The sequence below is a fragment of the Pipistrellus kuhlii genome, unplaced genomic scaffold (assembly GCF_014108245.1).
Source record: "Pipistrellus kuhlii isolate mPipKuh1 unplaced genomic scaffold, mPipKuh1.p scaffold_m20_p_2, whole genome shotgun sequence".
Taxonomy (NCBI): domain Eukaryota; kingdom Metazoa; phylum Chordata; class Mammalia; order Chiroptera; family Vespertilionidae; genus Pipistrellus; species Pipistrellus kuhlii.
Genome location: NW_023425515.1, coordinates 76,284,690 through 76,302,006, shown reverse-complemented (window position 1 = coordinate 76,302,006; position 17,317 = coordinate 76,284,690). Strand labels below are relative to the sequence as shown.

Here is a 17,317-nt window from a genome sequence, read left to right as displayed (position 1 = left end):
TAGTCTGGCTTGGTTCTCCTACCTTCTTATGATTCCTACTCAGTCTCCTTGCTAGATCATCCTCTTCTTCTCAATCTCTATAAGCCCCAGACCTTTTTCCTTTAGCCGTGCAAGTATTTCTAAATGGGGACTCTATGCTCCACTTTAGGGCATTTGGAAAATGTAGGGTGGGGGAAACTTTTAGTCGTCACAATGAGTACGAAGTATGCTGACATTGTAATATGCAGGATAGTTGTGCAAAATAAATAATTAAAAAATCCAATATCCTGCAAACCATGAGTATCCATACTGGATATTTATGTAGCATATTCATGCTTATAACTATTTGAGTTTGTGTATATATCAACACAAAATATGCATTGTACTATTTTAGCATTTACTGAATTTTTCAAGAATGTAAGTCTTGCAAACCAAAGATAGGTTGTTTCTTTTGTCTGGCTCTTTGCCAAGAGTTTTAACCATTTTAGAAAAATACTATTACTGATGGCAATGCCATTTATTCAGTTATGGTATTTGAGTTGTCAACACAATACCCAGCATAAGTCTTCATTTGTAGCTTCCACATTATTCTATGTTTAAGAGCAAGATTTAACATGAATTATATTTGTACTTGAACATTTACATATTGAAATACATATTCTTATAAATTGATTTCCTTCATGTATATAATAATTGAAGCATTCTATTGGTTTCTTTTAGGGATATTGATGCATTTCATTATAGGACAGTAAAAGAACATTATAATATTTGGGCAATGCATGAGAGAGTTTAGAACTGCAGGTTGATATACTAAATTTCATGGCCTTTAAACCTCTCATTATGTTAAATATTTGAAAGTTTATATGTACCTTGAATGTTTGACCTTTAATATATATCCAGAATCAAATTACTTTTCACCACTCACACCAACAATCCAGCCAAAATTGCTATCTTCTCTATTGCAGGTTATTGCAATGGTCTCCTGGCCCCGTGTCCTATTCTACCATTATTCTCTACTATCTAGTTTCTACAAAGCCATGAGGTCCTAATCAAGATTATCTTTAAAAATGCAAATTAGATTATGTCAGGTCTCAAAATCAGCCAATATCTTTCTACTTAGCTAAAGTCCAAGTCCTCAGTATATTCTCCAACCATAAATGATGTTATTCCAGATCATATTTCTAACCTCATTTTCTACATTCTGTCTTTCTGTCTCACTCCACTGCATCTACACTGACCTTTGTGTTATTCCTCAAACACATCCTCTTGCCTAAGACTCTGCTGCTGTGGTTCAGATGGCACAGGATAATCTTTCCCCATATATTTCTCATGACTTATTCCTCAAATATTTGGTCAGATGTAATCTCATTGGAGGTAGCCTTCCTGATTCCTGATTTTCACATTCATCATCATCATTCTGTATTGCCTGGCCTTCTCTTTTTCCTATAGCATTCATTATATCTGACATATCTATTTATTTGTGTATTTGTGGTTTTCATCTCACCACTACTAGAATGAAAGCTCCATAAGAGCAGTGACTTCATTTTATTCACTGTTGTATCTTCACCACCTAGAAGGAATAGCACATAAAGTGCAAAAAATATTTTGCTGAATGAATAAAATTATTATATAAATTCTAGATTTCCAACCAATATTAGGATTAAACCCAAATATGAGATATAATAATCATTCTAAACAATCAATATTTATTTATTTGGGTTATAGTCATTCTAAGTACTTAATAATTACATATTCTATTCAATTTAGCTAAATTATAAACAATTGTCATGCATTTTAATTTTGATTTCTTGTTTTTAAAATATCTTATTTAATTTTTTTTAAATATTTTAAAATTAGTGAAACAGTTGTTATATAGTAAATACTATACTATTCTAAAATATTTATTTCAAGTAATTTCTGTGCTGAATAAATTTGTTCAGCAAAATAATTTATTAATAAACCATCAAAATATAAGCTGGTAAAAACTCATGGTAATTTTTTTTTTTAGAACAAAAGATATAGAGTGAGAAAACAATCCTACTTATATGGTGGGGAGGAATTCATAAATTGTTAAAATATTAAATTAAGAATTTAAGAAAAACTACCAACACTAAATTTATTGCCAGATTGAAGTTTTTCTCTGACTTGTTTATAGTTCTTACATTTTATTTTTATATAAAATTGCATTACATTTATAAAGAAAGAATTTAGTTAAAATATTTTAATTGAAACATGTATATTAAATACTTTCTTTTAAAGAAGAATCATAAACATAGGAGACAAAATGCATTAAACCAAATTGCTGCCTTCCATCCAACCCTTAATCTTGCCTTCAACAGTATGATCCATTGACAATTTTTTGTTTGTTTTTAAATATTTCCCTTCTGTTCTTTTGATTCTTTTATTAAATTTATGGGTTGACATTTTTAATAGGATCATGTAGGGTTCGGGTGTAGATTTCTATGAATAAGATTTGACCAAAGTCAAATCTTCTTCTGTCACCATATATTAGGTCCCCTTTTTAAATAAAATTTTAAAAAATAAATACAATCTACAACTCATGTTGTTAATCTCACTGGTAAATATTTACCTTCTTCCTTATTCATAATATATTCTACTTAGATATTTATCAAAATTCTCCTCCAAACAGTTATTTTCTATTTGTATAAACTCATTGGGGGGTAAAATGTTTTTCCTCTTGCTGAAAGTGATTTTAGTGATTTGAGATATGTGATTTTGGGACATTAGACAGTAAAATATATCCTTTAGCTATATTCATAAGTTGCTCTTGATACAGAGGTAATAGGAGAGACATAGTAGCAAAGCATCTAATGGAACATACAAAGCCAGAGAATTTTAGTGATTTTTCTGACAGTTGCAGACAGTATTCTTTTAGAGATATGAGTCTAAAAATCGATGGCCCCCGAAGGACAGAAAGCCCTTCTTTGGTGAACCACATCTGTGCGCAACTGACTTTATCACTCCTCCTACTGTAACATATTTCACGTCACATTTCACTAGTCCATAAACTCACACAGATGTGGACAACTAATTCATAAGGCAACATCAGCTACTAAATTGTAAAGTGCTAAGCTCAAAGGTAATTAAGACCAGTTCTTAGATACTTAGCACCTTGAAAGTGCTCACTATCAGTTTACTGAACATATGAGTGCATGGGTGGGTAAATAAAGGAATGAAATAATTTAGTGATGACTTCACATGGCATCACCACATAGACTTCTCATCAGCTCCCACAGGCATAGAAAGTTTTTCTTTGGGGTACCACATTCTAAGTGAAGCTGATCTTAGCTATCCTCTCCGGGAAGTAATGATGGATTTTATTGCAGAAAAGAATTCTCCCCAGTAGACTGGCAGTAATCTTTCTCAAAGAAAATCTCTATAATCCAGTTGATTAAAATGTTGTTATTATTAAAATGAAGGTTCATGATTAGGGATTACCTAAAAATGCTAGTTTCTAGGCACCTTGATTGCTACCAGCTAATGTAAACTGTACAAATTGATTATCTACATGCCAATATTTAAAATTGAAGTAACTTTGATTTTGTTCCTATGTATAATTCTTTACATTTAAAAAAATGTGTTGGTTATCCAGTATACCTGTCCTTGATTAATGATGTCTTTACATAAAATAGTTTGCCAGCTAATAACCTCTGACCTATTCACCCAGTGACAGATATTAAAAGGGGTTAGAAGCTAAAGACAGATGAGATTGGGTAAATAACTGGAAACAATTTCAGTTATGAGTAATCTTAAACATATTAAGTGAGGTTATCCTTCCTCGGATACTTTCATGGATTTTTAGTACTTAGAATATACTTCATACAACATCAGATTAAAACCAAATCCACTTAGATTTGGTACCACTAAACCTAATAAAAATAAATTATTAATGAGTTTATACAAACTGTGTCAAAGTGGACAGATTTTTTTATGAAATCTTCACAACATACCATATGCCATAGACCATTATTAATAACTTGGCCTCCAGTTGTGATTTGGGTTGTATGTTCATTCTTAAACTGAATTTCAAGCTTTCCACCACGAAGTGCAATCAGGAGCCAAGCTGAGTGGTCAAGAGCTTCTGTATACAGGATAACGCCTTCGGAATCATATGTCCGGAAATCGAATGTGGCTGAAAATCTAAACAATGAACAAAGAGAGAGCCTTAACAGTGAGAACATGGAAGGTTCTATGTATATTCTTTTTTTCTTGTACTGGCAAAAAGCAATATGTTGAGTCAACTATTTCCATGCCTGGAATTAATAAAAGAGAAGGGCAGAATTAGACTATTAGTGTATTAACTCTGGCTCCATGTGTGTTTAAAACCAAGTTATTAAATTTTCATGCTTATTATTGGAGTCTTTTTTCCCAGAGAACAGATACTTTAGTAATTTTTAATCTTTTTTTGGCATTTGGTTTGGAGGCACTCTTTCAGATGTTGGAATTAAGGCGCATGTACAAATATTAAACATATTGAATCTCTTCTGGAACCTTTCACACACTACATAATCTGATTAAGATTCTTTTATTGCTGTATCTGTCCATGGTTAGTAAAAGATATTACAATTTCATGATTGGATTAGCCATCAAAAAGCATATTCTCCCTATGATTTCATATATGTCAGGAAGGAATCACTCAGCATCTAGATAATTGCAAACGTAGTTAAGCTTTTATGTGTGGTAGAAAAGGTAAAGTCAAAAGCTTTAAAATGTATCTATTAGTGTGATTTCAAAACATCTCCCAAACTCTAATAGCATAAATCACTATACTAGATTACATAGAAAAAGAGTTTAAAAGATATAATCTAATATTAGCAAACTAAATACAACAATATATTGAAAGGATCATATAGCATGATCAAATATAATTTATTTCAGGGATGTAAGGATGATCCAACATCCACAAATCAATCAATGTGATATACCACATTAACAAAATGAAGAATAAAATCATATATGATCCCAATAGAAACAGAAAAAATATTTGATAAAATTCAATATCCACTTATGGTAAAAACTCAACAATTTGGATATAGAGAAAATATAGCTCAACATAATAAAAGCCATACTAACAGCTAATAAAAATACTCAATGGGGAAAAGTGAAAACTTTCACTCTAAAGCAGAAACAAGACAAGGGATTCTCACTCTTACCACTTTTATTAGGCTAGAGAAAGAAATAAAAGGCATCCATGTCAAAAAGGAATAATTAAAACTCACTATTTCACAAATGGCCTATCTATAGAAAACCCCAAAGATTCCACCAAAAAACTGTTAGAACTAATAAATGTGCAACAAAGCTGCAGGACACAAAATTAATGTACAGAAATCTGTGGAGTTTCTATATACTAATAACAGACTATCCAGACTATCAGTAAGAGAAATTTAGAAATAATCCCATTTACAATGTTATAAAAAAAAAAAAATACATGTACTCAGAATTAATTTACCAAGGAGGTAAAATACCTATACACTGAAAAGTATAAAACATTGATAAAAGAAACTGAAGAAGACACAAATAAATAGAAAAACATTTTGTGCTGATTGTTTGGAAAAATTATTATTGTTAAAATATCCCTACTACCCAAAACAATCTACTGATTCAGTGAAATCCTTATTAAAATTCCAGTGGCTCCGCCCTCCAGCAACGGGGCCCTCTCTCCCCAGGCAGGAGAGTTTGGCTCTCCACAATCCTCCCTCTCAGCTTCCTTCCTCCTGACCACTCAACTGTTCTCATCTCTCACTGGGGCTGGTTTTGTTTTCTTTCCTCTTTTTCCATCCACCTCTGTCTCTTGGTGTCTCCCTGTGTATCTCTGTCTAAACCCCTGCCCAGTGTGTGCTGCATTTCTCTGTCTCTCAATCTCTGTTCTCTCTCTCTCTCAATCTATCTCTTTCTCAATCTCTGTTCTCTCTCTCTCTCTCTCTCTCTCTCTCTCTCTCTCTCTCTCTCTCTCTCTCTCTCTCTCTCTCTCTCTCTCTCTCTCTCTCTCTCTCTCTCTCTCTCTCTCTCTCTCTCTTCCCTATTCTCCCTTCTCAGTCTCTCTCTCTCCCTTCTCTGTTTTTCTGTCCTTGAGTCATTCTCCCTCTCTCCTGGCTCCCTCCGCTTTCTCCCACTGGAACCCTATCTCTCCCATCCTTCAGAACTTTCTCTTCTCCATTTCTATTTGTCCTCCTTCTCTCCGTCTCCACCTTCCTGGTCCACAGCCCACCCTCTCCCATTACACAGAGTCTCTCCTCTTTTAGCCCCTTTTCAAGGGTCCTGTCCAGTTCTTAGGTCCCCCCATGGTCATCTGAGCAGGGGGAACCACCCATTCAATCCCCATGAGCTGTCTCCCCAAATCCCAGCCATATGTAAAAAAAAAAAAAAAAAAAAAATCCCAAAGGCATTTTTCACTGAAGTATAATAGAATAATAATTTTAAAATTTGTATGGAACTACAGAACTTCCCCAATAGCTAAATCAAGCTTGAGAAAAAATTAAGTTGGAGGTATCACACTTCTTGATTTCAAACTATACTCCAAAGTTATAGTAATCAGAATGGTATGATACTGGCATAAATATCGACAGATCAATGGAACAGAATTGAGAGTCCAGAAATAATCCCACACATTTATGAATAACTAATTCATGACAAAGAAGTAAAAAACATACAATGGAGAAAGGACAGACTTCTATAATTAGTGCTGGGAAAATGAGACAGCCCCCTGCAAAACATGAAACTAGACCACTATCTCACACCATACACAGAAATTAAATCAAAATGGATTAAAGACCTAAAACCATAAAATACACAGAAGGAATTAAGTAGGTAAGCTTCTTGACATGCGTCTTAGCAATGTTTTTGTGAATTGACTCCAAAGGAAGAGAAAACAAACAGAAGCTCAAATAAACAAATGGGACCAGATCAAACTAAAAAATTTATACAAAGCAAAGGAAACCATCATAAAAATGAAAATGCAACCTATTGAACTAGAAAAGAAATTTGCAAACTATACATCCAAGGAGGGAATAATATGTAAAATATGTAAAGAACTCACAAAACTCAACAACCACAAAAATCAACAGACTTTTACAAATGGGCAGAAAATCTGAATATGCATCTTCTAAAAACATACTGATAGCCAAAAGGCATATAAAAAGATGTTCAGATTCACTAATTATTAGAAAAATGCAAATTAAAACCACAATGAGATATCAACTGTTAGAATGCCTATTATCAAAAAGATAAGAAACAACAAATGTTGAAGAAGATGTGGAGAAAGAGAACCCTCATACACTGTTGGTAGGAATGTAAATTAGCACACAATTATGGAAAACAGTATAAAGATTCCTGAAAAATTTAAGAATAGAGTCACCATATGATCCAGCAATTCCATTGCTGTGTATTTATTCAAAAAATACAAAACAATAATTTGAAAAGATAAATGCACCCCTATGTTCACTGAAGCATTATTTACAGTAGCTAAGATATATATATATATATATATATATATATATATATATATATATATATATAAAACAAAAACCTAAGTGTGTGATGGATGAATGGATAAAGAAAATGTGGTACACACACACAATGGACTACTACCCAGTAGTAAAAAGAATTAAATCTTGCCATTTGAGACTAAATAAATGGAGTGAAGTAAATCAGATGGATAAAGACTAATACTGCATAATTTCACTCATATGTGGAATCTAAGGCAAACAAACGACAACAAAAACAAGCCAAAATGAAAACAAACTCAAACATATAAATAAGGACAGATTTGTGGTACCAGAAGGAAATGGGGTGATGAGTGAGTAAGAAGTCTGCAGGGGTCAATTTTATGGTGAAAGACAATAACTGGATTTTTTGTGGTGATCACTTTGTAATATATACAAATATCAAATTATAATGTTGTATGCCTGAGACATATAATGTCATATATCAATATTATCTTCAAAGAAACAGATAAAGTGTAGCCATGTGTTCTGGGGTATCGGCACTTTGACAATGCCTATTAAGACTCTGGACATATATGTAGGAGGAAAAATATTAAGTATACCATATTTTAAAATAACACATATTGATTCAGTACCCCTAGGACACTTTCTAATAAGAATCAGCAATAAAATTTCCAAAGGCCACGCAATCAAAATGACTGAAAAAAGACAAAAGGGAATAGAAAAGTACTTGTATAATGATTAAAGATAATTTAACTTAAAAAGTTAGGATTTCAAATAATTGCTAAATAAAGCAAGGAATACACAACATATCCCCACATATAGCAGTAATAACAACACAGGCACCCTTTGCAATAGGGCACAGATCTACCTCAAATGGAACAAAGAAAAGGGGTTAGGAAATATTCTAAAGAGGTAAATGTGAAGTAAAGTGTGTTGAATGGAAAGCAATGTAATAGAAATTCACTGAACCCAAATTATTTTATAAGAAAAAAAATTTTGCTTAGAAAAAGTGTTTCCATTCTTTTTCACTCATCACATCTTGCTGATGCAAAGCATGTGTTATCTTTTTTTTTTTAAATATATTTTATTGATTTTGTACAGAGAGGAAGGGAGAGAGATAGAGAGTTAGAAACATCGATGAGAGAGAGTCATCGATCAGTTGCCTCTTGCACACCCCCTACTGGGGATATGCCCGCAACCAAGGTACATGCCCTTGACCGGAATCGAACCCGGGTCCCTTCAGTCCCCAAGCCGACGCTCTATCCATTGAGCTAAACCGGTCCCAGCATGTTATCTTGCCAAAACCTTAATCTGTGTATGCTCAGAATTTTACATTACTTGATCCTATTACGGAGATCATTTATGTATTTTTGTAAAATCATGCTAAACCAGTAATTTTGAGTCCTGTTTTGTTTTGTTTTGTTTTTGTTCTGTATGTTTTCTTTCTGAAATACATCAACATGCTGGTTCATATTGGGGAACAATTCATTCTTTATCAGAAGTATGGTAGAGTAAAAAAAATAGTGAAACTGTACTTTTGGATAGAGTATCTGATTACAGAAAACAATGGAGGGGATTTGCAAAAAAAAATAAAGTAATAAAATGCTAGCTTATTCTTCATGTTGGTTACACAGGTGAGGTTCATAAAATTCATCAAGCTGTACATTTAGACATGTACATTTCTGTATATATTATATCTCAATAAAAAGCCAAACTAAGTAACTAATTAAAAAATAATACCAGTAAAATAATTATTTGGCCAGTTTGATCCATTGTTAGAGCCCAAGCTATTATGAATTGTCTCTGAGAAAAGAATACCCCTGAATATGCCTGAAAATATGCAAACATTATTTTTTCTCTGTCATTCTCATTATTTGCATAACAAGGAATACTGTATTATTTGCTCTGCGATATTAAAGGGGAAAACCAGGTCATAGTGGAAAATGAGTGCTGAAGAGCACAATTACATCAGGGAATCTTAGAATAAATTTCAATGATTCTTAACACAAAGATTTCTATGAATTTATATTTAAGGAATAATCACTCATATATAGTGAATTAAATTCCAGGTCACCATGCTTATTTAATAAAAATATTTTAAAATTTGGACTCCATAACCAGTATCAAACATATTTTCTTTACATTATTCCAACAAAACTCCAATTTCTTTTCTTCAAAGAGTGTATGACTCTAGGACACAGCACCAGCAGCCTGCCTTGCTTCACAGCTGGGCCTCACCTGGGCACTTCCAAACCTGATACAAATAGGAGGAATCTGCAGATCTCTCTGTAGCTCCTGTTGGGTGGCTCCAGGCAGTTGCTGACTTTGCACCTCCCTGCAGACCCAAGACACAATGCACCCAGTGGACAGTTTCAGACCACACCAGATTACAACTCTACACATCCACAAGTGACACACTCAAGGGACAGATTCAATGAGCTCCAAAGCCCCACAGAAGCAAGTCCTGCTCCAAAGGGGTGTTTCCTATAGCAGCTCTTCTGCTGTAGCTGTGGCTAGTTCTCATAGCCAATTGGCCTGCAGGTCAATTTCTCCCAGTGAAGCTAAAAGCAATCAAGTCTCAACTACAATAAGACTGTGCACACAGTACACAAAGGGGTACAACTAGAGGGCTCACTTCAGGTGACTGGGAAGGCTGAGCCACTGAGACTTATATGACACCTACTACACAAAGCCACTCTACCAACTCCAGGAGAAATAGCAGTTCTACCCAATACACAGAAACAAACACAGGGAAACAGCCGAAATGCGGAGACAAAGAAACATGTCACAAATGGAAGACAGCAAACTACTAAATACAGAGTTCAAAACCATGGTAATAAGGTTACTCAAGGATTTTCATGAGACCTTCAAGGGAATTAGACTTTCAAGGATCTTAATAAGAAGCCAAAACATGAAAAGGGACCATTCAAAAATTAAGCATACACTAACTAAAATAGAGAATAATTAACAGGGATTCAATAGTAGAGTAGAGGATTCTGAGAATCAAATCAATGATTTGAAATATAAAAGGGGAAAAACACCCAACCAGAAGAGCAAAAAAGAAAAAAGAATCCAAAAGTATGAAGAGAGTATAAGGGGCCTCTGAGACAACTTCAAGTGTACCAACATTAAAATTATGAGGGTGTCAGAACAAGAAGGGAGAGAGCAATATATTAAAAACCTATTTGAAAAAAAATAATGACAAAACTTCCTCTACCTGGTGAAAAAACAGACTTACAAGTCCAGGAAGCACAGAAAGTAGAAAACAAGAGGAATTCAAAGAGGCCCACATTAAGACACATCATAGTTAAAATGTCGAAGGCTAAAGACAAAAAGACAGTCTTAAAAGTAGGAAGGAAAAAAGCAGTTACAATAGTTACCTTCAAGAAAGTGCTGATAGAAGTGTCAGCTGATTTCTCATCAGAAACTTTGCAGGCCAGAAGGGAGTGGCAAGAAATATTCAAAGTGATGAATAGCAGGAACCAATAAGCAAGATCATTCTACCCAGCAAAGCTGTCATTTAGAATTGAAGATGAGATAAAGAGTTTCACAGACAAGAAAAAGCTACAGGAGTTCATCACCACCAAGTCAGTAGTACATGAAATGTTGAAGGGTATTCTTTGAAAAGAGGAAGAAGAAAAAGATTTAAAATTAAAAAAAAAAAATCCACACAGACACCAGGGGGGTGAAGGCATGAGTGCGGGGGTGGGGAGCCAATAGGGGGATAAGGACACATATGTAATACCTTAATCAATAAAGAAAATAAATCCTATATAATAAAAGCAAAATATGCTAAATAAACTGGACATCCTTCCAGACGACCTTCTGGATGAAGCGGGGGCTGCGAGGGAAGCCTGGGTCCCAGGTGTCTGCTGCTGACCAGAGGGAAGCCCTGGTGCTGGGGGTCTGCCAACGGCCAGAGGGAAGCCCAGGTTCCAGGTTCCTGCTGGTGGTTGGAGGGAAGCCCAGGTCCTGGGTGCCAGAGGGAAGTTAGTGCTGGTGGCTGGGGGAAGGAAGGCCTACTCTTGCATGAATTTCATGCATTGTGCCCCTACTATGAACAATAAAATGACAATAAATAAATATATATATATATATATATATATTTATTGTCATTTTATTGTATATATATATATATCACCAATTTAATCAAAACATCCAAATAAATGAACAAAGACTCTAATGAACAAAATAAACTGGTCAATAAAATAGAATCCGAGGCATGGGAATGGTACAGACTGAAGATGCTCAAAGGGAAAGGGTAGGGGATTTGAAAGATATTAAGCAAAGATCTTATATGCATACTAGAGGAAATGCATGCACTGGGGAGGGGGAGGGGTGGTCCCCCTCAGCCCAGAGTGCACCCTCACCAATCCGGGATCCCTCTCATATTCTGGGACCACTGGCTCCTAACTGCTCACCTGCCTGATGGCCTGATCACCCCTCACTGCCTTCCCCTGGTGTCCTGGTTGCCCCCAACTGCTACCTCTGCCAGCCTGCTCACCAACTGCCTCCCTGCTGGCCTGGTAGCCCCCAACTTCCCCCCCTGCTGGCCTGCTCACCCCTCATGGCCTCCCCTGCCGGTCTGCTCACTCTTCACAGCCCCCCTGCCAGCCTGGTTGCCCTCAAATGCCCCCCCCCCCCCCCCGCCCCGCCAACTTGCTCACCCCTTACAGCCCCCCTCTGCCAGCCTGCTTGCCCCTCACTGCCCCCCCTGCCGGCCTGGTAGCCCCATGCAGCCTGCTGTTCAGTCATTTGGTCGCCCCTCACTAACCCCCCTGCCAGCCTTGTCACCCCATGCAGCCTGCTGTTCAGTTGTTACTGTGAGGGCATCCTGACCAATTTGCATATAAACCTTTTGTTAGTATAGATATGCATTACCTATAGTCACTCACAATAGGGTGGCAAACGCCTGGGTGAGGCAGGAACTAGGGAGAAAGGGACAATGGGGGGGAAAGAGGGACATCTGTAATACTCTCAACAATAAAATTTTTTTTTAATTATTCTAGAAATATTATATTGGGAAGAATGCTTATAGTGAACTGGTATTTGGGGGAAAGTAGATTACAAAACCACATGTACAGAAGGACTTCAATGTTTGTCAAAAAATAAATACATATAGGTAAAAATAAATAAATAAATAAATAAGAAAGAAGGATTACTAGGAAGGCCAGCCTAGAATGACCCAAATTGGTTCTAGCATGAAAAATACATGTGTGAAGGAGCAAATTAACTTTACAGTTCCCCAAGTCATCTGAATGATAATATACTTAAACTAGAGGCCCAATGCATAAAATTCATGCAAGGGGCTTGGCCCTCACAGCCCCAGCTGTCTCAGCCTTCACAGCTCCGGCCACCCAGCCCTCACAGCTCTGGCTTGGTCTGGAAGGTCATCTAGACAGTTGTTCTACTGTTCAGTCTAATTAGCATACTAGCTCTTGATAATCTGATTTATAATGCAATTTCATACATTTCAAACTTTTTCAGACCCTTCCTTCTTCTGTTCCAACCCGCCTACCACTAGGAATTATCCACAGTATTACCTCACCTGATGGAATCCGGTAAGCGAAATTTTAGATATAAAACAACCCCTACAAACTGCTCTGCCAAGTAAAGGAGTTCATAATTTTTCTCAAGGTTCAAGGGAAGGCACATTGGAACAGCCTGGAGAAAAGAAAAGAAAACAAAACCCACAGTTAACTGGTTGATGTTTTTGTCAGATTATGCATCCTTTCTCTGGTTCTTAGTGTTCTTGTCAAATGTATGCTCGGTGATATACTAAAATGAAATAAAGACACCTTGGTAATAATAAAGCAATAACCTTTACTTCCTTGTCTAGTCTATCAGTGGAACCTCCAAAAATTTTCAGTTTTTAAAATTTTGTTCAATGTGCATGGCTTTATATTTTTGTCTTTAATATTTCCTTTGTAAATTGCAGTCCAAAATACAAACTTTTTCCTCTAGTAACAACAAAGTGACCCCTTATTTAACTGATACAGGTATCAGACCTTCCATGATTTATGTCTGAAAATAATTTTTATTTGAAGTCAGAAATAGGTAGGAAAGTTAACATACCAGTAAATAGGACCTCATTTAATCACTCATTCATTATTAAGCAAAAATTTTCTGTGCAAAAACTGCTATCTAGGTAACAAAGGGAATACTGAAAAACCTGGATGGAATAAATAGTAATGAGGTTTAATTATAGTCTCCAAGGAAGCTACAAAACAGTGATTTAGAATCATTAAATCTGAAATCAAATACTTCTTTTTCCTAAAAATAAAAATAAACATTAAAATGGAAAGTCTTATAAATGGCTATTTTGGAAGGAATTATGTATGTAGCACTATATTAAATCTAGGTCCAGAAATAACATTTAATTTCCTCTTAGAACTTTAATAAATCTATTCTGAGGTGGATGGTGATGTTTAACTCAATATTTAAATCATAAGAGACTAAGTTATAAAATAGATATTCATACAACATGGCATTTCAATTAAGTACTGTACTATCAAAGTTAGTACATAGGTCAACTATCTTACCTTGTCTTCCTTTATCAAGTAGGTAGTATAACATTGAGTGTTACATTTTTGGGGTACTTAAGCTTTGTCTTGATGATAAAGAGGTACATACGATTAAACTGTTATTAAGGATTTTTGTCTCTTTACTGTTTACCTCATAATCATATAAATTTCACTTTCACATGAAAAAAGTAAAGGAGATACAATAATTGGACTAAGGATCATTAATAGATGACCCTTATTTAAAAATATATAGCTCCAGAGGTTGCGCTATTCATTTCAATAAAGGAAAAACTAGAATCTGCCCATAGATTCAATAACATTCAATTTCTGGGTCAATTATGTGTTAAATCTGAATAACTAAAAACAAATTTAAGAGCTACAGAGTAACAAAATTAAACTCTCTGAATTTTTATATGCATAAGTCCCACTAAATCTTCTAGTCTGACATTTCCACCCTAGATTTTTTATTTATTTATTTTTATTTTTTTATTTTTTTATTAAATTATTATCTGTGTACATATTTTAACATTGCCCTCACTCCCATTTATACCCTCCCTCCCCAGAGTTTTGTGTCCATTGGCTGTACTTGTATGCATGTATACAAGTCCTTCTGATAACTCTTGAAAGTACTAACATGGCTAAGGCCTGATCAAAGTTGTCAGAATGGTGAATAAAGAAAAGTGGACACTGAGAAATGTTTTCACTAAAGTTTCTATGGAAGATTCTTTTTCTCACAAGGACCAGTATAAACCTCAGCTTTCCTTAACTTTCTGTAAATGTACATGCTGCACTCTGAACTGTGACCCTGCAGCTTTTATTTTTACCCAGCCACTAATTATTCCCAATTGTTTACAACTTTACATATCCATAATCAGTAAATAGATTGTGACGCATAGGCTAGATGGAACTACAGAAATTATGGTAGAACATCTGTATTTTCCTGACTTATCTCATCTCTGTGGAGATAAGCACCTGGATCTCTTCTTTTAGAAAAGAGATGGTAAGGTTAGCATTGCAAAACATTACCTCACAACTCTTCTGATCTTGGGCAAGTTTGAATCCTTTCTTCCCATCACAGTAACAAGAATAACCTCCAGGGTAATTGACACAAAGTTGAGCACACATGTTCTCAGAGCATTCATCCACATCTAGAGCGAAAGAGAACATAAATCTTCACATCTCCTAAATGCTCAACCCAACAGAAGAAGAAGTATTCTGATTTTAGTTTGTGATATCAATGACAATAATAAAAGAAATTTCTGACATCAAATTACATTTAAATACATGAAAATTTAAATGAGTCACAAGTTTAATTTCTTCTTATTTGCACACTGGAAACAATGAATTTATTATTTAAATTTTATTAATTAATACTTAACAAAAATACAACAAGTATACTAACGTTCTGATTTTGAATTTGAAGGCAAAAAGACCGAGAGTCTCAAGTTAGTTGACATTTCTGATTATATAATTCCATTGATACTATCTCCCTATTCTTTGCTTTGAAGAAAAAGTGGGGAATGTAGAGGAGAGAGGAGGATGGGAAGATAGAGATGAAAAGATCCCTTTTAATTGAAGGTCAATGTAATTGAAAAATAAATGATAATATCAAAAACATTTGACTATTCATAATGCAATGATTGATAGTGGCAATAAATTTAAGGGCATCCCTTTATTTCTTAACTTATTTTTATTAAAAGCTCACTGTGCTATATTACCTCCCATATTATGAAATCTTGTATGCTGATCCCTGTCCCTACTCCATATTTTGAGAAAGTCATTCTTGAAAAGTTGTAACAATATGCTTCGGCTAAAGCCCACACTAAGATCCAGCGCTAGCCAAAACCGGTTTGGCTCAGTGGATAGAGCGTTGGCCTGTGGACTGAAGGGTCCCAGGTTTGATTCCAGTCAAGAGCATGTACTTTGGTTGCGGGCACATCCCCAGTAGGGGGTGTGCAAGAGGCAGCTGATCAATGTTTCTCTCTCATCAATGTTTCTAGCTTCCTATCCCTCTCTCTTCCTCTCTGTAAAAACTCAATAATAAAAAAAAAAAAAAAAAAATATATATATATATATATATATATATATATATATATATATTTAAAAAAAAAGATCCTGACCTTTTCATAAATGCTATTATAGCATAAATGGTTTAAAACAAAACCCCAATATTACTGATCCCTCAATACCATTAAAATGTCATATGATTAAAGTAATATAATATTATATGTCATATAAATGTTATTTTGTTTTCAATTGTCATTCACATAATAAAACTACAATATAGTTTATGAAGTTAGCTAATTGCCATCTACAAATGGCTATGGTACACTGCAGTAATTTCTATCTGGAGTGGTGAGAAAGTAGAAACGATATATGTGTGTTGGAATGGGCGGGTATCTAAAGAAGTAAGGCCTCAAAACCTCAAGAGGAGTATATGTAGCTGAAAAACCCTATTCTAAAATTATTATTGATTAGGGATATTTGTAGAGAAAGGAAGTAGATTGGCGGTTCAGGGACTGGGAGAGGGTTATAGAGTTCTCGTTGGGATTCAAACATATCTATTTTAGCACAGATAATGGCAATGGCTGCGTATCCATGTAAAATGTAATTAATGCCACTGAACTGTACACTTAAAACCATTAAATGACCACATTGTATCTCAAGTATAGTTTGTAAAAAATTGCTATTCATTTAATTAGTTTCATTCATGGTGTTAAATTCATTTTGAAACTTCAAAAAATTTAAAGGAGGGTGTGAGATAGTTTGTATGTATCCGTAATTTAAAAAGAGCAATCCACTAAAACGTCCAAGCTACCTGAGGCGCACAGGGCAGCACTGCTGTGGCCAAACGAAGTAGCAGCAAGTCCACGGGCTCTTCCACGGCACTGAGCCTGCTAATCAGTACTCTCTCGGAACTCAGCTATCATTCGGTTATGATTAAGCTTTTCTCTCTCATATGCATTTAATTGTAACAGAACTTTGTCATTTCTTATTTTACAATAAATAAAACTTACACGCAGAAAATCATTGGTAAGTTGGTATAGAATTGAAGCTTTCTAACCACCCTTGTTGTAAGAAAATCCCACATAATTTTTAAACTTGTCTCTTTTTTTGTATGTGTGTATTATTCCTTCCAGCTTGGAACTCTTTTTATCTTTGAATGTTATTTAAATGATGTGAGAATGTGTTTATTTTGCTTTTATCATTCATGGGAGGTCTCTAATCCATATTTAGCTCAGAGGGCCCAGTGGAGTACTAACACTAAGCCTAAAGACATGTGTCTTGCATATTTTGGCTTTGGAAGGAAGCCAGTGGTTATTCAATGGAACAAACTGAGATGTATTT

General features: G+C 35.0%; 1 protein-coding gene across 1 annotated transcript in view; it reads right to left on the bottom strand.

Moving 5' to 3' along the window:
• PROS1 (protein S) overlaps positions 1-17,317 on the bottom strand; it is a 76,568-nt gene that overhangs the window by 19,782 nt on the left and 39,469 nt on the right. The window contains exons 8-10 of the mRNA XM_036445123.2: positions 14,996-15,117; positions 12,994-13,109; positions 3,951-4,140 (exon numbers count right to left, since the gene is read on the bottom strand). Coding sequence (XP_036301016.2) covers positions 3,951-4,140; positions 12,994-13,109; positions 14,996-15,117 — 428 coding nt within the window. The remainder of the gene's footprint in view (positions 1-3,950; positions 4,141-12,993; positions 13,110-14,995; positions 15,118-17,317) is intronic.